The following is a 24,960-nucleotide window of genomic DNA, read 5'->3' as shown; positions in this document are numbered from 1 at the left end:
AAAATAAATATACCTAAAAATTCAATAATAACCATTAATTCTATAAAAAAAAAGCATCCCTAGGCTATAAGCCTTTTAGCCTGCCCCCTAATCCGTCTCTGGACACCGCTAATCTAGGGTGACCATATTAAGAAAATAAAAAAATGGGACAGCTGTTACTTCCTCCCCCCCCCAAATAAAAAACCTCATCAATATATATTCACTCATATGTACAAAAATCTCGAGAGTTAAAGTTCAAATCTCTGTCATATCATAAACAATTATTTTATTTTTACTTTACCCTTTCTTAGTTAAAATAACCTAAGTAACAAAATATCTTCTTTTAATTATTATTAAATTATTAAATCGGTAATTTTATAGTTCGTCGGCATCGGGACTTGACACTCATTCCACGAAAACTTTTATCTGTTACTTTTAACTTAGGTTTCACATTTTAAATATACGAGTAAAACTGTTTTATATTTGTTTATACATAGATATTTTATTTACAAGCATTAATAACTTATATAATAAATAATATGGCAGTAACGGGATTTAAAACGGAACAATCTTCTAAAAACGGGATAAAAAGTGTCCCATTCGAAGTTTGTCAGGACTACGGGACGTGATGATCAAAAAAGGGAAAATCCCGTTTTAAACGGGACGTCTGATCCACCCTCCCCTTTGCTATGGCCCAGATGTTGTATGTTTATATTTTTATTTTAATTTAGTTAAATTAGTTCTGAAGCAGACGTAGCCAACAGTAGCATCGGGACTATCCCGTTGACTTGAGAAGAGATTGAGGATTTAAGACGATCTTTGTCCATGGAAAATTTCATAGTAGAGTCGAATCATTCGAATTTTGTTTTAATAATATTTTCTACACTTGATCCTCTGGATACGTGACTTAAATTTATTAATCATTCTTCATTTTATATAATAGAAATTATTATTAATTATTTACTTTATTATATATTTATTAGGATAACTACAATACCTGTTTATTTATTACTAATATTATTGTTATCATATTTACATAAATTTATTTATTTTGTTTTGATGGTTTCCAAAGTTGACACAGATTTTATTTTTTTGACTAAATTATATAAAAATTGCTGATTTCACTATACTAAAAATTTTAAAAAATATTTTTATTTATAAAGCACATATAATCAGGCACGGATACAAGGGAGGGATATGAAAGCTAAAGCCTCCCCTAGATATTTTAGATATTTAAAAACTACCTTAATTTTCAATTTATTAATTATATTTTTTATTTTTTTTATGATCTTTAATTATAACATATAATCAATATATTCATGTCAAATATTATTGTTAATAAAAATTAAAACACTATATTATTAGGCAATAAATAATAATTTGAATACTTAGAATATAATTAAAAAAAAATATATTAAAAATAAAAAAATTTAAAATTTATAAGTAGTTTAAATATTGGATCATATATGGGTCAATTAAAAATGTTGTTAATATTAGTATATTGTTTAGCTATGGTCTCTCTGATAAATATATGAATGTTTTATATAGGTAAGATGCATATTTTTATTAATTTTTTTTCAGATATTAAGGAAAGAAGGCCTGCGATTCAACTTTGTCAATTGTCTGTCTGATTAATCATTACATTTTTCTTAAAAAACCTGAACCACTTGTTACTTATTATTCTAAGATCTGATTACTCACCCTGAAGACCTATTGATTTGATGAATAAATCAATTAAGTCTATATTATTTAAAGATTATAAGTAATTATTTTATATTATGCGACAATATATTGTAGGAAGTATTAACATTTTTTTTAACTCCTGGAGAATTTAAAGGAGGGGACATAAATTTTAATGAAACTAGGATATTTCTGTTATTAATAAAAATATTAAGTGATAAAACCTTTCATAATAGTTTTGATTCAGGTTTTAGAAATATTTATTATGATACAATAAATATATTTATTTAAGTTTCTATCATTTTTTTTTATTTACATAGAAAATTAAAATAAAACATAAATTTACTTATTTCTAAAAGTAACAAATAATTTCTATAACATTATGTAGGTAGTCACTGTACAATCACAATATAATAATTGTTATAATCTAAACTTAAATTCATTAAAATAGTATTCTAATATCAAGAAACAATACCAATATATAGGCATACATTTATTACTTAAATGGTAAATGGGTATTCTTTCTTTATTTATATACATATATCAATTTATCATAGTTTTTTATGGCTACAGTTTTCTATATTGGAAGACTTACAATGAATATAAAATGAAAACTACAAAAAAACTACAAAATAGCTTACGAAAATGTTTTATTTTTTCTTCTTTAACCAGCAGCAATTGTAGGATGCAATAAAAGTCTTTTAGTATATGAACTTATGATTTGTTTTGCGAAAGCATACTACTTTGTTATTAAAAACCTAGGTGATCATTCATTTAAGAGTTAGTGAAGTTTAACCGAGGTACCAATTAGCAACTACAGCTAAGCGATCTAGGATTAATGGATATAGCCGTTTGGACGTGGGGACAAAAATAAAATAAATAAGTTATTTAAATTTATTATATGTACATTTTAATGTTAAAAATATTAATTCAAAATAACTTCACCATCGCGATTTGAATTAATTAATGACATCTTACATGTACACTTGAATGCAATTTGTACACGACTAACACGGTTATAGATGTGTATCACCGTGTTTCGATAAAGTGTGATAACTATTACAAGTTGTAAAAACCAATAAGTCATATATATTAATATAAAAGGTTACTATTGCCAAAACGATAAAATTCGATAAGGTTTGATATGATACGATACCATTAGTTATATTATGAACATAAAATATCAATGGTTTTATAACTTATATACATATATATATTTTTTTTTTTGATGTTTATTTGTCCTCACGTCCACGTTCATTTGTCCTTATTCGACAGCTAAGGCTAGTGTGTTTTTTGCATAAATAAAATATTATTAATACAACATTAAACTAACATTAATTTGTTATTGTGTTTAAAATTGTTAGAAGGGTCTTTAATGTCATATTGATTTATTTACGATACATTTTAATGGAATTTAATAGGAATGATATTGTTATTAGATGTACAAGTCAGAATATCCTGACAGAAATATTATAATAATTCAATTTTAATTTTTAAAATACATTTTTTTGCCACAAACAATTTGAGTATGAACATTATAGCTTATAATGGACAAATATATAAATAAAATCAGAATTTATTTTTCCTAAAATTAAATACAATATCTTAAATGGAATGTTTTCAAACACTGTTGTCTTAACAATTACTTATAACTAACACTATAATCATAATTTCAAATGGAAAATAAGCTTATTGTTATTATTTGTAAAACAATATATTGTATTGTGTTGAGCATTTAAAGAATATAATTAAATATTCTATTCCTCATAATTTACTAAAAATTGGTTTAAAAAAAGAAACAAAAATAATATCTCATTATAAACAAAAATAAAAGTATAAAAAAGTATAGAATATAATTATATAACTATTAATATAAGGACATTAATATTTGATTTTTTTTTAACAAGTGATTCAATAATATTGACATATTTTACATATTTTATTATAATAAAATATTTTTATTGAAACTAAATAATAAGTAATCTATTGTATAATATTTAACATAACATCAAAAGTGTAATGAACTATTTTATTCACCACTTCATTTACATTAATCTGGTTTGAACCCCATAGTTGGATTTTTTTTTTATTTCTTTTCACATATATTTATGGTTTATATTGTCATTGTAAAATTATAAAGCTAATCACCTCATGATTGAAGCTTTACACTATTATATTAGAAAACAAAAATATGTTTAACATATTTATAATTATGATTTCTATTACAAATATTTTAGTTTATAAATTTTAATATTGTTAATACTGTAAATAAAATACAAATTAAAAAACAAAAAAAAAAAAATCACTAACATTTAAAACATACTATAAAAAAAAAAAAATAGACTTTCAAGGCTATTAACTAAAAATAATCAATGGAAAAAATGAATAATTAAAATAATTATTTACTTCAAAATTATGTTTAATACTTTGTTTACAAATTGAGAGAACATATAGTGCATGATGAGTGTTGACCACATGTGGAATTATGATGGACTGGTGGAACAGTATTATCCGATGGATAACGTTGGGGACCAAAAATATCTGCTGTAGTCATCATAGAAGTAAACCAACCATGATTGACAGCTGGTTGTCTATTAAACATTGTTGAAACAGGTGAAGTCTGGGATTGGAAATAGGAGCTGCCGGAGTTCCTATTAAAGTCTGCGGATAATGGCGAGCAACGTTGGCGTGCATTGACCCCACGTACTTTAGACCTCGCCCCGCCAACGGCAGCTCCTGACTCTACTCACATAACCTACAATACATATAATGATATATTTTAACTAGAAAAATCAATGACATGTATTTATTATTTTATATAATAAACCTGTAAGACTATTGTTCCTTCATAAGTATTGTTAGGATTTAATGTAATAGGAGTGATCACTATACCAGCCTCAACACATATCATGTTAGGATACTCGTCTTCACCAAAGTCACTCATAGTATTTGATGTTACATCCCATGGATTCCATATGACTAATGAAAAATAAAACAGTACTAAGATATATACTTGTTATTTTGAAATGATAAATAGTCCACCTACCAGTGTCAGGCATATTGTATTTAATCATTTTCATTTTTCTTCCAGACACAACATTTGAAATCACATGTTCCTGTTGAGTGTTTTGATATATTCTATCGGTCCAATGATTAACAGTGACCATTTCTCTTGGTTCTTGATAAATACCATTTTCCTTTGTCTATTTTTTAACAATATATTTAATATTACATATTAATTTTCAATACATATAAATACATATTTATGAGTATAGTGTATTGTTTATACCTTATCCACATACATGCATCCTTGAAGACCAGATATATTACATTTTCGTACATCTGGTACTTTTAGATACGTATGGAAAAGCATATTAAATTGAAATGGTTCAACAGATGTATTGTACAAGTTGAAACTGACTTGTAGTTCTTTTTCCCTCAATATTACTCTTAACACTAATTTGAAACTGAAAATAAATTTAATAGTTAGATATGTATTAAAATTGGTATATTAAAAAATAATTACCTATAGTTCCACATTTGCTTGGTAATTGGATTGTCCACTAATGAGAATAGAGCTTCTATGTCACCATTGTCTAATGGTTCTGGTTGTTTTTCAACACTCCATCTGGACGTCCTGGCGAAACCATGTTGAGGACCATAAGCCCATTGACCAAAATGAGCTAAATTTAAAAAAAATTATATATATATATTAAGCATAGAAATATAAATATTTATCATTTTGACTAAAACAGTGGTTATCAAACTTTTTTGTCCACGGAGCCCCGAAAATCAGGAATTTATTTTCAAGACAGCAATAATTATTAATATTTCATATTGAGAAAAAACACGCAGTTCAAAATTTCATTTTTTTTAAAGTTCGGATTTTGTCATTCGCTATGAAAACTTTGGTCATTTTAAGTTGTATTGATAAATTTATTTCATTTAATTTTGTGAAAATACCAGCCAAGTTATGATAATAACTAGTAATAATAAGTCATAATAATAAAATATTATCAGAAGTCTTAGTTGTAAATAAAATTGGTGTCACTAAAACGTATAACTCATTGCGCGATTCAGGTTACCAGTGTTTTTCCACAATAACTAAGAAATTTAATAATACTTAAATTTAGATAATTAATATATGCTCACAGAGCACCTAGACTCCTTTAGTGGAGCCTTAGGGTTCCACGGAGCAGCAAAGTTTGAGAATCGCTAGGCTAAAATTATTGTATGTTATGAAAATTCAGAAATAATAATTTATCAATTAATAGGGCTATAGTTTTTTTTTTTTTTTTTTTTAATAAATAAATTTCATTTTACCTTAAAATAATCTACAAAACATAAAATCAATAAACACGATGGAAATAAGATAAAAAACGAATAGAGAGTATTACTTCCAGACAAAAGACTACAATTTTAATTAAATATAAACTTCAGATTATAGATTTTGAGTGAAACGAATATATTGGTTTTACCAATATGATTATAATTTTTATTTTTTGTGTTCGTATACACAATTTTGACAGGATTATTCTGATCATTCAATAAAAATTTAAATATAGCAAATGAGTTCAAATTTGTTCTTCGAGGAAGGTCATTTTACGAATTTTCCAATTGTTTTCGGCTGGTACCAAATTGGTTCCTGAGCTCTAAACCCACGTACCGAATCGGTTCCCGACTGAAAAAGGTATTTTATTAGGTATAGCCGAATTGGTTCCCGTTTAATTACGTACATTTTTCTTCTCAATTTTACAGGCTTAGGACTGTCAACTTTAAAGTGGGCTTAGTTAACAATGTGCGTTAATTTGTGGTAAAAAAAAAAAAAATTATAATATATATACAATTTTAAATCGTTGATTTGGAAGTTAACTAGTTATCACTTAGGTGTACGAAATAAAAATAATCTATGTATATAAAAAGGAAGCCAAAAATGTATAACATTTCATCAATTGAGAACGGCTGGGCCGATTTGGCTCAATTTTTTTTTAATTGTTCGTAATTGCCAGAAGGTTTTTACGAAAATTTTTTTTGGAAAAGTGCTATTGTTTAATAAATCGTAGTTTAATTTAATAATTTTTAATCCGTTCGATAACTTCGCAATTGAAAATTAATTATTAAATGAAACTATTAAAAAACTATTAAAAACTATTATTTTTATTTTTGGTATTAAATGACGTATATTGCAAAAATATTAAAAAACAAGATCCCACAACAGGTGACAAAATAAACAAGAATGATTTAAGGATTATTATGCATATCGGTTGATGATTAGACGCAATCAGGACAACGATATTCTACGAAGTCGTGAGCTTTGTCAACAATTCATGGTCGAATTATATGTAAAGATAGAGAGGAAACGATTTTGATACTTGCGATTCAATCAAAATCATGTTTTTTACACGAACAATTATACGTGACGTGCTCTAGAACCATTCAATTTGTATATGTTGGCGAAAGATAGGACAACAAAAAATATTGTACACTCTGTTGCATTAAGGATTTGATAGTGTTTTTTACTAATATTATCATAATTAGTGATATATATCATTTTAAAGGATCAATTTTAATAAATTATTAAATATTTTTTTCATTTTTAGATTTCGTCATCGATCACAGCACTCCATACCTCTTCCACTTATATACCACATCCTTATACACTTATATTAAATTGGTTATTTTTTTTCTAGCAAATTATTCTCTAGAAATAATTTATATGAAAAAACAACGTTTATCAGGTCAGCTAGTAAAATATAATAAATACAATCTAAAACCACTGATTTGTAAATTTAAAGCTAACTTTCTTCATATATTCAATTCTTGTAATTTTCTCATTAATGTACTCAGTCATAAAATTTTCAAGTATTTGTTATTTCTTTCTTATTTGCTAGTAATTTGTAGGTCTCTAGTAATCTATAGTCTATTATATTTCTATACTCTATCTTATCGATATAATCATTGTATCTATATTTCATACATATAGCTTTTAAAAATTTGTTTTTGCTCTCTATACACTGGCCCGCTGGATTTTAATTTTTAATAGTGTACCTAGGTAAATTGTGTTAAAAATTTAAATTAAAACGGGAACCAATTCGGAACTAAAAATACAATAAAGCTATGGGATTGGATGGAGAACCTGAAGAACTTTTTAAAAATAATTGCAAAAGGCAACTTAAAGAGATTTTGTATGAGCTAGAGCATTTAAAACACAAATGTCATGAGATATTAAAATTAAAATTAAAATTTATAACTGTGGAGAATGTTTAGAACCTGAACTGGAAATTGCACATATAAAAAAATCTTTTTATGAGTCGTATTGAAATCGATGAAAGACAACGCATAGAAAAATTAATTCCCGAGGAGAATCACTATTGAAATTCGTCGGCAGTTAATTTAAAAACGAACTTAGAAATATAGTATTATATTTCGTCCAGAAATCGTTTATTTATTGTGATAAAATTATAATTATTTGTGTTTATAACTAAATGATTACATAAAATTCATTTTAATTTGCGTTAAATAGGTAATTGAATCAATAATTTAAATTTTTATAAAATTTAATTTGAAGTTCAGTCAAATCATAAAACACCAGGCCAATTCAATTAACTGCTAGCATACGTCACATGATAAATTTCAAACCCTTTCTTACTCAACGACTTGAAATCAAGTGCTACTACAGACTAGTCAAAGCAATGTACAAATGTTTCTACTGGAATTAGAAACGTATAGCAACATACTTATATCCCATATGTCCACCATCACTTTCCCGAAAAACTATACTAAAGCGTAATGACGATGAGATTTATTAAATTAATCAAAGAGTTGTTACCAATGAGTTTTTTACTCAACACGATAAATACATATGTAATTTGAATTTTGTAAATATCGAAATTACTAATAGTAATAGATTTTTTCTGTAGAAGTTGTTAATTTTCTTAAAAAAAAATTGTAAATTAACATAACACGTTAATTTTAATAGGAAATTTCTCCTATATAAGATATTCTTAAAAACCAATCTGAGCTTATGACATTATGTTATGCAGAGCTGCCAAGCCCTCAAATATTATTAAAACTCAAATGTTTCAATCCAAATGTCATTCACCAAAGCTCTGTATTATATTTTAAATTAATTACCATAATGTCTTTTCCATCGACATAGAACAATACATACCGAAATAAAATTATAAATGTAATACTAACATACAAAACCATCGAGTTCCCCTAATCCAGTTGACCCCTGAAAGCATTTAAAACGAACGTTATCGTAACGTTCTCGACTAACAAATTATACACTATATAAAGCGTCATTAATAGGTGGCTACTTTAACTCCGTATTTTCGCGTCCTGTATCACACTGCTCAAACATGCTTGTTGTAAAAAAAAAAAAATTACAAATTGTATATAGAAAAAAAAAAAAAGTTGAAAAAAATTATTCATTAGGTAGCAAACGAATATAGGATTTTTTTTCTATTTGTTTATAGTATAAAGATAAAATACTGCATTGATATGTATTTAGTTTGTTATTACTTACGAAAAACTATAGGAATGCCTCCACGAATTGATTTCTGCCCGTCAAATACAGCCAATTTACTAAAAATAAAAATAAAATAAATTCATTATAGTTTTCACAAGTTGTAAACAATGTCCGAATATTTCGGGTAATGTAATAACAAGCGTCTCAACATTTGAAATTGCCATACATTGACTGGGCAATGTACAAGATTGCCTGGGCAAAGTGTATCCACCCAGCTCGGTTTTAAGAGGACAATGTGAATTAATATATATTTATATTATTAATACATAAATATTTTTCATTAACAAACTTACAACATGTACAATATTTTTACAGTAAGAATATGTGCTATGAAATAATGATTTAAGTTACACGAGAAAGTAAATAACCCAGCGGTTATATTTGATAGAGTTTTTATAATTATATGGCATTAAAAAATAATTTAGATCATTTAATTTGAATATCTATTAATTTAGATAATTTTAATTTAATCCTTAATATAAAATAAAAAATATATGTACCTATGAATTAAAAAATAATGAAGGATCTTATTAAAATATAAACAAACCAATTAATTTTGAACTATTAGGTATTATTATTATTAACAAAAATGTAATTCATCTAAACCATACATAGTTCAATGGGTACAGAAAATATGACAATTAAGGGGCTAAAAAAGAGTTTGAAGGTTTAGCCCTAAATTAATTTCCGTTCTAAATCTTTGCTTTGGGTTTTTCGTATTAAGTTTTTTTGAGTTAACGTAAATATATTTTTTAAGACATTAAATAAATTTTAAAATATTTAGTAGACATACCAATTATGCATTTCATACACAGAGCTAAAACAATATTGATTTACGTTCAATAAAGTACAAAAAAATTTATTAATTATAAAATTTGTTGTTATTAAATAATTTCTAATAAAAAATTAAAAAAATCTTCTTTCTTTCTCTATTAATGTTAATTTTTTTAATTTGTAAATCTTTTAATAATAAATATTGTATCCAAATAATTAAATCATTTCTTATAAAAAAATGATTGATTTAAAAACTATTTAGTTCGAATTAAAAATTACATATTATCATTGTCTGTAATACATATTAATAAGAGCTCTTATTTTAATTGAGTAAATAATAATAATAAAACATTGTTGTTTCTAATATAACGGAGTAAAATTAGAATGTTATAATTGGATGTACCACTTAGTTGACAACACAATTTAATATTTTATAGATTTTTTTCACGAACTTAGACCGAATACTTCTTCTGAGTTTCTGTTTTATTTTTAATTAATTTTTTGGGTGAATGGAGAGGGAGGGAAAAATATAAATCAATTCTTAAATGTTCTACAATTACCGCAAATTAATTCTCTATTTTGATTTTTACTATTGTTTTATTAAAGCTTAACATTTTAGAATTAATTTATAGAGTAGAATTATTCGAAGTTTATACTTTGAAGATATCAAATTCTTAAATTGTCGAATTTTGTCCACAAGTTTTGTAATGACATTAAATCTATTTAATAATTTATAAAAAAAGAAAAAATATTGGGGCACAAAAAATCAAAATGGTATGAAAAAAAAAAAAACTTATAGATTTATAGAGAAGTAAAGCTAAAAACCATCAATTGATGGTTTAGAAAAAATGTGATTTAATATACATATTATGTATAATTTAAACCAATAATGTCTTAATTTGAAGTCTATAAAAGGTTAAAAAGAGAGTTACGATTGTTTAAAGTATATGTTATATATGTTCACTATTATATAATAATACCAAATAATACAAAATTAAATTTATTAAAAAATAATCAATACAAAATAAAAATTACACAATTAAAGATAATATTCTCTTTAATAGTTATATAATATTATACTTCAATTTAATTAATTTGTTGCTTTTATGTTTAAATAATATTTTTTAAACAAGGAATAAAAGTAATACATATTATTCACTCAATGGAAGCAAGTATTTTATTGGTTATGTAATTAAGATTTTTAAGACAAATGATTCTAGTAATAAATACACATAAAACTTATTTAACAAAAATTGTTTTATTGAATTTTGAGTACAATGATTATTGTATATAGGTATTTCACTTATAATTCATAAAATGAGGACTTATGTTTTTCAGTATTTAAATGTACTCGTAGTATATTAAATTTAGATTTTTTTTAAAATTTAGTTGAAATTATGATAAAATAACTATGTTTCTATTAAGTTATAGAATGTCATTAAATGTTCAATCAGATGTGAAACATTATTAAAATATTTATCAAATCAGTTGATAATACATTTATAATCTAGGGATAAATACTTATAAATGAAGCAATCAATAATATATAAAATATATTGTACGTTATACAGTAAGATAAAAATAAAATGTTTGGCATTAATAATTTCTCAAAAACAAATAATATCATATTATACAGCAGTAAAAATAATTATTTTAAAATATTGTTCATTAATCGATCAATGATTAATTTATAAGTAACACTTTTTTTTTAAATTATGTATTAATGCACAACAGAATATGAAAATATTAAAAATTAAATTAAAATAATAATACATAAATATTTCAACGATTATATTATTTCAACGTTTTTCCAGAAATATAGAAAACATCATATTTATAGTTTATAATTTATATATTTATTTTTATTTAGCTTTTAGTGGGTCACTTAAATTTACATATATAGGTATTATATTTTTATATACATAATTAAGTTTAGAATACATTTAAATTAATTTTAAGGTGAACAAAAAGGCAAATAAGTCGTCAATGATGTCATATCGTCATAGAATAAAGATGCATATTTAAGGTATACAGTATAGGAGAAATATATTATAAGTAAATATATACTGAAAAAGACAGAAAATATTTGTGGATATGCTCTTTTCGTTACATCACTGGCATGTGCGAGTATTTGTGTGCACGCGCAATTGTTTTTTGCATCTGTCCTCGAACCTTAAGGGTGTCGGTCAAAAGAAGTGTTAACCCTTGTCCACTCAGCCTCACGTAGGAAAGCAGCATCCTTTTCATTTCCTCGGTGTGTGCCTTGACAAATGAGCGTTCGAGACAAAAACCGTCGAACGGCAGCGACCCCCTTCTTCCTCCTATGTCTTTAACTACTCCTCCCCACAGTGTTCTCGGCCTTCGCACCCTCACGCGTACTTTTCTTCATACTACACACGATCCCTTGCTGCTATTCCATCGATCTTTTCCCTTTTCCACCACTACCATCTCTAAGTTCTCGCCCGTTTTAATCCATAAAGGACCTTTATCACTAATTACAATCGTGGCCGCCGGTATATTGTTGCTGTTTGGACACGCCAAGGCAACTGCAACAAAAAACTTGCCACACACAACGCGGACACATTGCAACTCACAAGAGGGCGGGTAGCGGTCGACCAGCCCCTCACATATATAACGTTATATTACACACTCACTCACACACACACACACATATATATATATAAATATACACACGACATAGAAGTAGCACTACAACCGAGTTACGGTAATAAATTATCGTCGAGATTCTGAAAATCATAACGATAATATTACGTAGAACGAATATATTATACAGGAGTATTCATGTCGTAAAGTAAAATGGGTATTGTGAAGAGATAGCATGCCAGAGATAACTAATATAGGATACTTAATACTTATGAAAGTATTACTATATTATTTCTATTGGTTATAGTTTGAAGACAACAATAATATAGCATTAATTTTGCATACTAATCAACACAAATTATTGTAAAGAGAATATTACGATTGCAATAAAATAGCAGTCTAGAATAGATACAGAGTATGTATAAATGTTATTATATGGTACACGTGATAGGCAATATGTACAATTAATGTATTTGTTTATTTTATGTACTCGGTAATAATTAGTCAAAGCAAGGATAGCGTTACTGGTATTGATATTTCGAAACATATTTTCGTTTTAACAAGAAAATGAATTGTAAAATTTATTTTATTTTTACTGCAAAATAAAATTTTCAAGTAACAAAATATAAAATTTCAAAACTTTATAATATACGCAGGTATTATATAATATATTATGTTTATTTCTTATAATTTCTTATATTTTAAAAAGTAATTTTAAGAAGCTATGCATTTTTTTGGTGTGAGGGAGGCATTAAGTCTCCCCAAGCAATCCTTGACATTTTTCCACCAGACCGGTATAAATGATTGAAAATATAAAATTATACATCATAATTAAAAAAGTCGGGTTCGATATACAGTATGGCATTGAATGAGATACTGGAACAAGTGACTGATATAGGTTAGGTGTTGTTTATGTATCATTATTAGAATGTATAACCAAGGTTAATATACTTTCAATACTATTATATTTAAGTTAGCTATTGCTTCTTGTTTTGTTATGATTTTTAAATAATAAAACCAAAAATTAAAAATTTAATAAAGTTATAATCGATTTAAATTGTAAAAACTCAAAGATATCATATGCTTATAAATAGCACACATTTTACTAGAATAATTATAATATACCTGTAAAATGTTAATATAATTTCAAGGTAAATGTTTCAAGTAGCTATTTTTTGTTTACAAGAAAATAAACGAAATATAGTAAAATATAATACAATGTATATTGTAACTATTTATATTTGTATAAGACAGTATTAATAAGAAATTATATTACATTTATAAAGTATTTTTTCATTGATATGTATTTAGAAATTTGGTTTTGATTAAACTATTAAGTTTTTAAATTCAATTAGTTCAAAATAAATTAAAGAATAGTTTAAACAACTTGTATGAGTTAAAAGTGACATTAAAGTGATAACTAAAGATAAACTTTAGTAATTCTAAGGATTAGTTATTTTCAAAATATTTATAAAGGTAAATGGGTTAAAGGCCAATAAGGATTTCGAAAAAAAATAAATGAATATAATCGATAATTATAGAACTTTTATAACGTAGTAAGATACTTATTTTTTTATTTTTTTATTAGTATATAACTGTTAGTTTTGTTAAATACATTAAAATGAAAAACAAATTATTTTTCATTGTTGTACTAAAAAATACGATATTTCAAAAGAATGAATTTATTTGAAGTTGAAGAATGTTGAAACTAAATTACATTTTTAAAAGATTGGAACATAATGTGAAGTATAAAATTAGGATTTATTATTCGTTTAATAAACTATATATTAAAGTATAAAGTATAATTTAAGAAAATGGTTTTCTAGTATTTATGTTAACTTAATACACCATACAAAAAGAAGACCGTAATGAATATGGTAATTAAAAAGAGTGACTTAATTAAAAAATACGTCAAAATTAATTTATAAAACAAAATATTAATTATGCCTAAATTGTTAGTAGATATTTTTAAAATTTACGTCGACCTAATTAAATATAGGTGAAATTAATTTTTTTTCTTCAAATTATACAGTGATAAAATGTATATTATTTTGAATCAAAGCTCGAATCCGTAGTAGTAATAATATAATTGAAAATCTTATTATAGGTAATTATTGAAGTTATTATATAAAGTATACTCGTATTCACACAATAATTAAGACAATTTCTATATGAAAGTAAATATATTAAAACTAAATTTATGTAAAAATATGACCATATATGAATGACTTTATTGCAAAAAATAACAAATTATAAATTGGAATTTATTATTTTTCAACTAAATTAGATTAAAATCTATTTTTAGAATACATTTATTATACGAGTATACATACATCTCTAAATCGAACTTGTTTGATATAAATACATAAACTATAACTAATATGTACATGCCTAAGTCAGAGTATCTTTACATTGTGAAATGTCAGATACTGTTTTAAAACAAATATTATACTCATAGAATGAGTGATAATGTCTCGGATATTGCACACATAAATATAATCTAAAGAAATCTTATTTTAAAAATGAACTTCAACTTATCATAAAAATTTGTTACATTAAATTAATGAGTAAAAAGAATGAAGAATTAAAATATTTATTGAATATTACTCGAGAAAAAAAATAATAAATTAGGTATTTAATTACAATTTTTTTATGTTATGCAAGGGGAAATATATTTTTTAACTAGTATAATTTACGAATTAAAACAAAATAATGAAACTATTACAATTTTCTTATAATACATCCCTATTACTTCCAGTTTATTTTTGACTTAATGATTTTAATGAAGTAAGATTTATAGTATACATTATATATATAAATTTATATAAATTATACATAAGAATAAGATTAAATCAATAATTCAATTAATATAAAATACGGATATTTTTAAATATATAAGGACAATTAAAATTATTTTAAAAAGGGGAACATACTAGCAAATAAATTATAATTAAAATATTTTAACTTTTTGCTTGTTACATTATTTTTTTTTTTTTTATAATAAAATAAAATTATATCGAACAGCCGTGAAAGACGAAAATTATAGTTAGATTCATGCTGGAATTATAACACTAAAAGAGAATTTGATTTGAAAATAGTTCAGTTATTTAACCTTTCAATATCTACAACTGGGAGTACCTATATTACTAAGTGGATTATCATACAAGACGATGAATTATCAACTAAGAGTTTAAAGCATAGCTAAACACAGCAGTGAATTTATTTTATGTAACTAACAGTTTCGGGTCTCGGAAACTTGGATCATCAAGCGGTAAGAGGGCGGCAAAGGGACCTGCTAAAGTAATTGTGTACAGCGTCAAGTTTTCTCCGATTGTTTTTCACGCTGGTCTTAGTTAACGTTAACCACCGCCACCAACCTAGTCACTATTATATATATATACAAGGCGCTTAGCTTGGCCGTGTGCGACCGTGTAATTACTGAAAACTCCCTACTCGCTGGCCATTAATATACGACTGGTGCACTGAACGACATTAACAGCCGCCTTAGTGATTACAAAACGGATACAAGCAAAAACCTAGCCATTATAGCTGTTAACGCTATTAGCCGATGCTGACATTATGGGGTGGCCGAAAAGAGACTGGGATGAGGGAAGTGTAACCATCGCCACACACGAAGCGCTAACCACGACTAGGTACCGTATAGTAACATGAATGCAGTGATCAATACAGATGAACAATAAGAATACACAAGAGAAAAAGGGTTTAACAGGAATGTTGAATCGATGTGGGAGTAAATTTCAAATGTTAATTTCTAGGGAAAAAACGCGTTTTTGTTTTTTTGTTTTTCGTTATGTGATTTAACAAACTTTAGAACATTTTAAACGAGCATAATAGATTCTTACAGATTATACTGCCATTTATGTTCTATATAAATTAAGTGTTATTCGTCACAGGGAGTCTAAGAATATTAATCATTAATAAAGATTCATTATATTTATAAGGTTAGTAGTTTTAACAAATCGATTAGACTATATAATAAAACAATTTTGAAAAATTATCTTTTTAAGTAAAATATAAAATATAAATAATTATCATGATGTTAACATTTTTTTTATATATATTTATAGGGTAGAATATAAAAATGGTTGGAAACAAAGGTTAGGTAAAATTATGTTAAACATCAATGCTATAATTTAATCATTGTAATTAAACGGTGAACTGAACAACTAAACAAAGTCAAAGCTTAAATGTAATCTCGTTCTATGCGCACTGATAATGCTATTCAACTTTATTATGTTCAGGTCGGAGCACTGTATATTTAAACAAGAGTCGAGCCGGGTCATTTCAAGCTTTTAGACATCAAAGAGTTGTGACGAGACGAAATTATCGACTCGGAAAAACATTCACAAGTGCCACTTGACCTCCCATGGAACCTCGTTTTTCCACAACATTTTTTTTCATTTCGTTTTTAAAAATGTAACACACAATCCAGTATCATTACATTAGCAAAGTATTTTATTCAGTATGAATTTAAAAAGAATACCTATGATATTTTATGGTTCAATTTTGAATTATATAAAAAAAAACTTATTTTGTTCAACATTTTAAATAAAAAATACTTAAACAATTAGGTAGATTTATAAATATATTAATTTCAAGATCAAGTAGATAACAAATTAAAAACTAAACAAAAAAAAAAAATGGAATAAATTAATTTAGGGAGATATTATTACAAAAAAAATTATCCAAAACATATTTTGTAAATAAAGTATAATTTAAATTAAAATAAATAATAATATGATTAAATATATAATCAAATATGATGTATAAAAGATATCGATACATATAAAATATCTGATAATATACTATAATAATAATGCTTTTAGCAATAATAGATAAAATAATAATTATTGAATTCACATAGAAACTTGTATTTTTAAATATTATATAAAGTTATTATATTATTATGAAAACCTTTAACTTAAAAAAAGGTAAAAAAAATATTAAAAACTTTTTTTAGTTAATTTAATATAAATAAAAATTAATGATATACGAGTAAACAATTTTGAATATGTTACAATTTTTTATAGGTTCTGTTTTTATTTTCAGGTGATATTTAAATTAAAGTATCTAATAAGTTCTACACTTAGATAATATAACGAAATTAGTTCACATCCATCAAAATCCGGTGATTTGCGTCTTTTAAAATTCTACCTTATTACCTTTTAAAAAGCTCGCGAGCTTGTCTTCTAGTATTTCAGGGACAAAGGGAGGAGTTATAATCTGATTAACGAGGCTCAAGGGTTGATCCGGGCCTAGGCTATCAGTCAAAAGATGTTGGACGACAATGACTTGGACAGAGCAAGAGAGGGTCTTTACACGGGATAAATGCTTCATCAGTCATTACCAGACTGCCACACCCTTAGAGGGGTGAAAAAATAACAACAGAACCCTTTATCTGCCAGCTGCACAAATTTTGCTTTAAATTGTCTATAAAAAAAACTTTTCATTATTTTTTACGAATTTCAAGACTCCAAATAAAATACTTCTAATTTTTTATTAGGACATCCTTATTATCTGCTGATTATTTATCTATAAAAAAGAATAAATTAATATAATATTTTCTAAACTAAAATGGTTTAATTGAAATATTGTCATAAACATTTAATTTTAAAACAAATATTAAATATTTTGTGGTATTTCGGATAATTTCTAAATGGATAGTAAGCAGCTGGTAAAACATATTATATGCTATTATCGAGGACGAAGTAATAAAGTTGAAAGTGTTATGCATTCATTCAAAAAAAAAATTTAAAAAAAACAGTAAAAATGATGCAGACTTTCATGATTTTGTCAAAATTTGAACATTCAAATGCTTAGAAAATAAATTGTGCTAAAATATTTTTGATAATATTACATCGAAGTAGGATCAACTTATACGGAAGAGTCTTGTAAAGCTTTTCAAATATTAAAACAGTTGAAATTGTTATCAAAGTATATATATTATACATACAAGTAAAAAATTCAATAAATTGTTTAAAACTATTTTAGACGAATTAGTACCTATACTCGTAAACTCCTAAGTACTCAGTGAATGTTTCAAAACACTGCGATTTACATTTTTAGAATAACAATAATTTAAATAATATTGTTTATTAAAATTCGTTGACATACCAGATATAGTAAAAATGAAATTTTCTTACATATTTACAATTATTTTGCTACTTTCTGTTAAACTTTTTTTGTGTTCACCAAAGCTTAAAAACTATGAATATAACCAATATCTCTTAACAGCATATGTGAAGTTGAAATATTTTAAAAATTATACTATCTTGAGAGAATGATAATACAAGCATACAGTAAAAATATCAAGTTTTCAAGATGCTTATTTTTTTTACCTTTTGGTACTACTTATATTATACAGTTTTATTGTAATTATTGATCAGTTTTTTCAATTGTTTGAGAAATTCAAAAAATTAAATAACTATACAACATTTCCTATCAGAAATCAAGCCTTCTTTGATCATTTGAGTAATCATTTTAATTAAATCCTTAGACTTTCAGAAAAAATACAACATCAGTTAGAACTATTTAGATAAAATACTTACCAATTTTATTAGTATATTTAACATTTTAACAATTAACTATAATATGTCAACTAAATTTGATTATTGAGGAACAGTAGTTATTAAAGAGTTAATTAAATTCAACATATAATTAAAACAAATACATATAACTTAATATAACTGATGTATTTGAAAAAAAAATAAAATTGATACTATACATAAAAAAAAATTAAAAAATGATTAATTTAATTAACTTTTAATTTAAATAAGTTATATACTTTGTTTAATTAAAATAAAAATATAAAAAATAGTAAACACTGTGTTAAAGAATACATGATAGAAGATAATATAATGGAGAGGAGTTTAAAATAGTATCAAACAAGAATTTTATTTTTTAATAAAATCTTAAGAGAAAAAAATAATGCTTTGATTGAACAAATAAAATAAATTAAAATCAGGAAATTTAAATGAAAAATATCTTCAACATAATCTTTATAGTTAATTTTTTTCTAATTTAAAAAAAAAAAGAACTATAGGTTCTATTCATATTTTTTACCGAAGTCTTAACATGTTTTTTTTTATGAAAATCATTATTTATAAAAAATACCTAATACTGGTATATTTATACATATATTATTGAAGTTTTTAAAATGTAAATACATTATTTTGAAGAATTTAACATTTAACATAATTTCTAGAAGTTTAACAAAAAATTAAATGTTATATGTATGTTTATTTCTTAAACGGACATCATCTAGTATAATAACTTATGAGTTGAATATATTTGTACAACAAGAAAAAATGTTTTACGATTTTATTGCCATACTTGTAAAGAAAAAAAGGTACATACTTTTATGTTAGGCACCATCCCAAGAATGAAACAGACAAATTTCACGGTCCTCATTGTTGGTCTTTTGACACGTTTTATAACTTTATTACGAGACTAAGAGAAAAAAATTATCCAACCTTGAAATTCTAACATTTTGTTCAGATTTGTTTGTTAAAAAGGTCTTTTCAAAATATATAATATGCTGGTAATCACCGATTTACTCGTACAACAACAATTCTTTTCCATTTTTACGTATGGACATCATTTTGGAGGTCGAAATAATAACTTATTCCATACGTACTGAAGAGTAACTGGTAAATTTAAAAAAAAACTAATTTAAAAATAATTTTGTTTCTATCTTTAGTCGGTTTTGATCCACTTTAAACAAATATATGAAAGTTATTTGTTTATTAATTTATTATATACTTGCGTTATCGACATCACCATGCCATAATTTGCTGATAGATAATTTGGAAAAATGATGATATTTCGACGTTAATTAAAATGTTCGTACATCAAAAATAAATATTGAATTAGTTCAAATATATTTATTTTTTGAAGTTATGTTTCATTAAATAAATTGAAATTAATAATATTTTATTTTTTTCATCAATAATTTATTTATAAAAATATTTAAAAATAACAAAATAATAATAAAATGCAATTTTGTGACCATTATCAGCTATTATTATACAGTCTATGATACAAATAGAAAGTTTTTATATTTTATTAAGTTAAAAAGGATCTATTAAGAAAATTAAATTATTGTAAATACATTACTTCTACTTTTTTAATTGCTTACATTAATTCTTCATAGTTTTCACAATCAAAGAAATGATTATAATTAATTTTTGAATTAGTTTAAACAGAGCGAAGTGAATTTTACAACAAATTAGCCTATAATAGCAACATATAAGAGGTACATTTAGGGTCTCTAGTAGTAGGTACTCAAAAGCATATCAGTTCTACAAGTGTTAATATTATTTATAATTACATTTTATTTTATTATCACTTAACAACTGCAGCAGGCAAAATTATTTACGGATGGATATACTTATGTTCTGTTTAAAATGTGGAAAAAATAGGATAGCTAAAAGTTGTGAGATTATATGGAGTTCATTAATAAGTATCTAGATAATACTTTTGTAGACAAAATGGTATACGTATATTGCACAAGCAAATATATATATATATATCAATTATTTAAATTAAAATATTTAAAATCCTAATTGAAACAAGAAATATACTGGTTTTACCATGCGAAATTTTTTTTGTCAGTATATTTGATTTTGACCAGGATTACTACCATCATCATAAAATAAAAAGTAAAATATAGGAAATGAGTTCTATTTAATACTTTGAAGAAGATAATTTGACAAATTTCTTATTAGATTTCTAAATAATTGCGAAAAATGACGAAAATTTAATATCGTAACTTAAAAAATAATAATCATAAACTTGAAATTTTCATTGAATTAAACCAACACTTGCTAAAAATGATTTATAAAATATTTTTATGAGTTATTTGAAGAATATTAAAAATGTCATACTTTCTTACCTTTTTTTCAAAAATATCGAAAATATTAAAATATTTAAGCTAGATTTCAAAATAAAATTCATGGGCGTTTACATTTTAAATGTTGACAACACTATAAACAAACACGTATCCAAAGGGGAATCCATGGAGTCTTGCTTCCCCCCTCGAAATTTTTGTGTGTGGGCATATAAAATCATAATCCTTAAAATTTAAATAAAAATAAAATAATTTATTATTAAATACGTGTTATTCAAAAATATTTTATTGTATTGTGATACAAAATTTAACCATAATAGAACAGTCGAATTTCGAATATTATTTTATCACAGATAGCCGATGTTTTGAAAGTTAGAAAATCTTAACATATTTTGCGAAGATCATATATCTGAAAAAGTGGTTAGGTCTGAATTTTTATTATGGTGTGATAAATGGATAAACGTAGAAAAAAATCCACTGAAATTATGGATATTTGGGGTGCATTTGATGCAAAGTATTATCCAAGCATTTATTTTTTATTAAAAATGTTGGCTGTATAACCATTTTCAACACTTAACACTTAAAAATATTGTATCTTAATAAAACTGGAAATGAGCGTTTAACGGGACGTGCTCTTATGTCAGGGGATTGGAAGTGTTTACCTCTACAGACGAAGTATCGGATATAATGGCTTAAAATACCAAAAAATATATATTATAGACATTAATTGAAAACATAAAATAATAATAGATTGTATTGTAATATAAAACATTTGTTAGTTTATAGTAAATAAATAAAAGGTTATACATATCAATCCGGTATGGAAATTGTATTAAAATTTATTGAGACTTCCCCCCCCCCCCAAAAAAAAAAAATCCTGGCTATGTGTCATTACGATAAAAATCAAGAAAATCTGCTACATTATTGTATTTATAATATACAGCTCATAAACGTTAAATTTTCATACTGATGACAAAAATATTGGATTCAAGATTTTTCATAAGATTTTCTATGTAGGTAGTGAATGAAAAGAAAATTACTAGAAAGACGTTAAGTTTTTATAAAAATATTATAAAATGAAATTTTAACAAAATCAGACATTTCAACGAATTTCTGAACTATTTAATTGTTATCCAATTAATATTAATTGTAGTGACATGAAATATTTATAAAGTACTCATGTCGGAATTTTAAAGACACGTCATAGTTTCGAAATATTTTAATGAAAAAAATGCTTTTTAATAGGCACTTGAAATTTTCGATTTCTCCCAAATCAGTTATTGTTTGATAATACAAAGGAACACATAATAACATTTTAATGTCATTTACTTTCCTACCTACATGAAATTTTATTTATGAAGATTAAAACATAAACGTATCCTCTTTCACTTGGAATGATTTTGTCGAGTGAAATGATACATTGGTTTCAAATTTAAAAGACCAATACAGCAATATCATACACTCATACCTGTTGTATTTAACCCGACCGTGAAGTCTGATCCGACCTAGGAGTTTCACTCTTTAATGCGTTTCGCTGAATTCAAGAAATTGAATCTAACAAAAAAAGTAAATATCGACGAACGAAGATCGATATGTCATCGACATTATTTAAAATACACGTAGACATAAATTATGTATAGTTATATCGGACTATCTATTTATTTAAATTCTCTATTGGCTGGCATAAATAAAAACGTTTATTTTTTAACTTTTAAACACGTAATTACAGTAATGTAACAATTAAGTTATAAGGATGTTAAGCAAGTGAATATGAATTTAGGTAATTATTTTCATTAAATAAAAATCGAAATTAACGGTTTTAAAATATTAATTAATAAGTAGATAAACTACTACATTTAAGAAAGATTCTGGACAGGGCAAAGCAAATTATATGATAAAAACATAAACAAATTATAAGTCACAATTAAATGTGTACAATCGCTAAATTCACATTGTGCATTTTTGTGTATTATGCATTGTGTATTTTATGATGTTTTACAAGACTCGTACGGTAATGGCATAATTTTTCTCAACAATCAATCGATAAGGTAAGTTGGAACCGGTAATACGGCCATTATTTTAATGATGAATTCGAACCACCGTTACGAAGCATATCAGTTATAGAAAACGTAACAAATAATATTCAGCAGATAAAGTGTAAGTATGCAAATATTATGTAAAATATTTAAATTGAAAAAAACCCGTTTTAATTCATTACGTATGATGATAAGATCGGAAAAATAGTATTTTTGAACGAGTAAAAATAATTATTTGATTCTACCACTGTAGAATTACGATTTACCTGACCTACGTAATATTGAAATAGAAACAATTCTATGTACCTAAACTTTTATCAACTAAGCAACGGAACAAAAAATTCTCAAGTCAAACTGAAAAATATATTCGTCACGCGGTGACCTGAAACACCGTTTACCTAATGATATAAATTGTTAACAGGCCGAAAACTTATTACGAGTTATTATGAATTTTCATAAATTTAACTGACCGATGAATACGGAGTGCAGGAGCATAAATTCGTGCGGAGCTAGTTCACGGATCGAACTTTTACGATTATTCTACTCTAGAGTCTAAGAAAGTTGACATGTAGACATAAGCCGCGAGTCTACGAAGATGTCACACATATCAAACATAAATAATTTGATAAACTAGTAAATATAAAAGTATATATAAACTATAGATCTAGATACGCAAAACGTAAGTATAAGTATTTAACACAATACTGTGTATAAAATAAAACTCACCTGACGAACAATTGTTCCTGATTGTTAACTCTCCAGGATACTATGGTGGCACCTGTAAGATAAATTTTTTTTTAAAAAAAAATCGAAAGTGAACGGTCATACGGGGTGAAAGTGTAAAGTGAAAATAAACAGAAAGGATTATCGAGCAGACATTACGTGACGGATCTCACATACGTACTCAGGTAGCAGGTACATAATACATTTTTGGTCGGCAAGATACACTTACATACATACACACACACACACACACACACACATAATCGTGATGAAAGTGTCGCAATCATAATTGGGTACGTTTATTTATTAAGAAAGGATACCAAAGCCCGGAGTCGGTACGATCGCCGAGCCAGGTCGGGGCAACGTCAAGACGGTCGGACTGATTCGGAGACGACACTGCCGACATGGTATTTACCGTGCAAGTTGATGGTACATGTTGTGTTGTTGCCTCTGTCGAGCACCACTACGCTGGACACTGAAGCAGCCATCGCGGAAGCCGGTTGAAACACAAATGATACGGAATGATAATGAAATCCAGGCCGCTCGGATCCGAGGCCCGCCGTTATCAGTCGTCAGCGAGCGCCGCCACCACCAGCGAGTGGTGCCAATCGGCGACGCTCCAGTGCGGCCACCTGGCCGCGCCGGAAAACACTCCGACTCGTTATAGTACTATGATTATCGTTGTTGTCCGACAACAACAACAACAGCAATAATAATAATAATAATAATAATAATGACGATATTGTTATTGTTATTATTAT

At 25.7% G+C, this 24,960-nt stretch overlaps 1 protein-coding gene across 1 annotated transcript; it reads right to left on the bottom strand.

The window, feature by feature from the left end:
* Positions 1–4,011: 4,011 nt before the first annotated feature.
* On the bottom strand, positions 4,012–24,857 carry LOC112692587 (putative glucose-6-phosphate 1-epimerase). Its single transcript, XM_025567311.1, has 8 exons — positions 24,615–24,857; positions 24,203–24,254; positions 9,191–9,249; positions 5,186–5,342; positions 4,949–5,126; positions 4,706–4,862; positions 4,487–4,638; positions 4,012–4,414 (listed from the first exon to the last, which is right to left on the bottom strand). The coding sequence occupies exons 1-8, from the start codon at positions 24,685–24,687 to the stop codon at positions 4,406–4,408; spliced, it is 837 nt and encodes a 278-aa protein (XP_025423096.1). The 5' UTR covers positions 24,688–24,857; the 3' UTR covers positions 4,012–4,405.
* Positions 24,858–24,960: the final 103 nt, after the last annotated feature.

The sequence above is a fragment of the Sipha flava genome, unplaced genomic scaffold, assembly GCF_003268045.1.
Source record: "Sipha flava isolate LNK unplaced genomic scaffold, YSA_version1 75_pilon_pilon, whole genome shotgun sequence".
Lineage (NCBI taxonomy): Eukaryota > Metazoa > Arthropoda > Insecta > Hemiptera > Aphididae > Sipha > Sipha flava.
The sequence above is the reverse complement of the archived record's forward strand: the minus strand, read 5'-3'. Positions and strand labels throughout refer to the sequence as shown.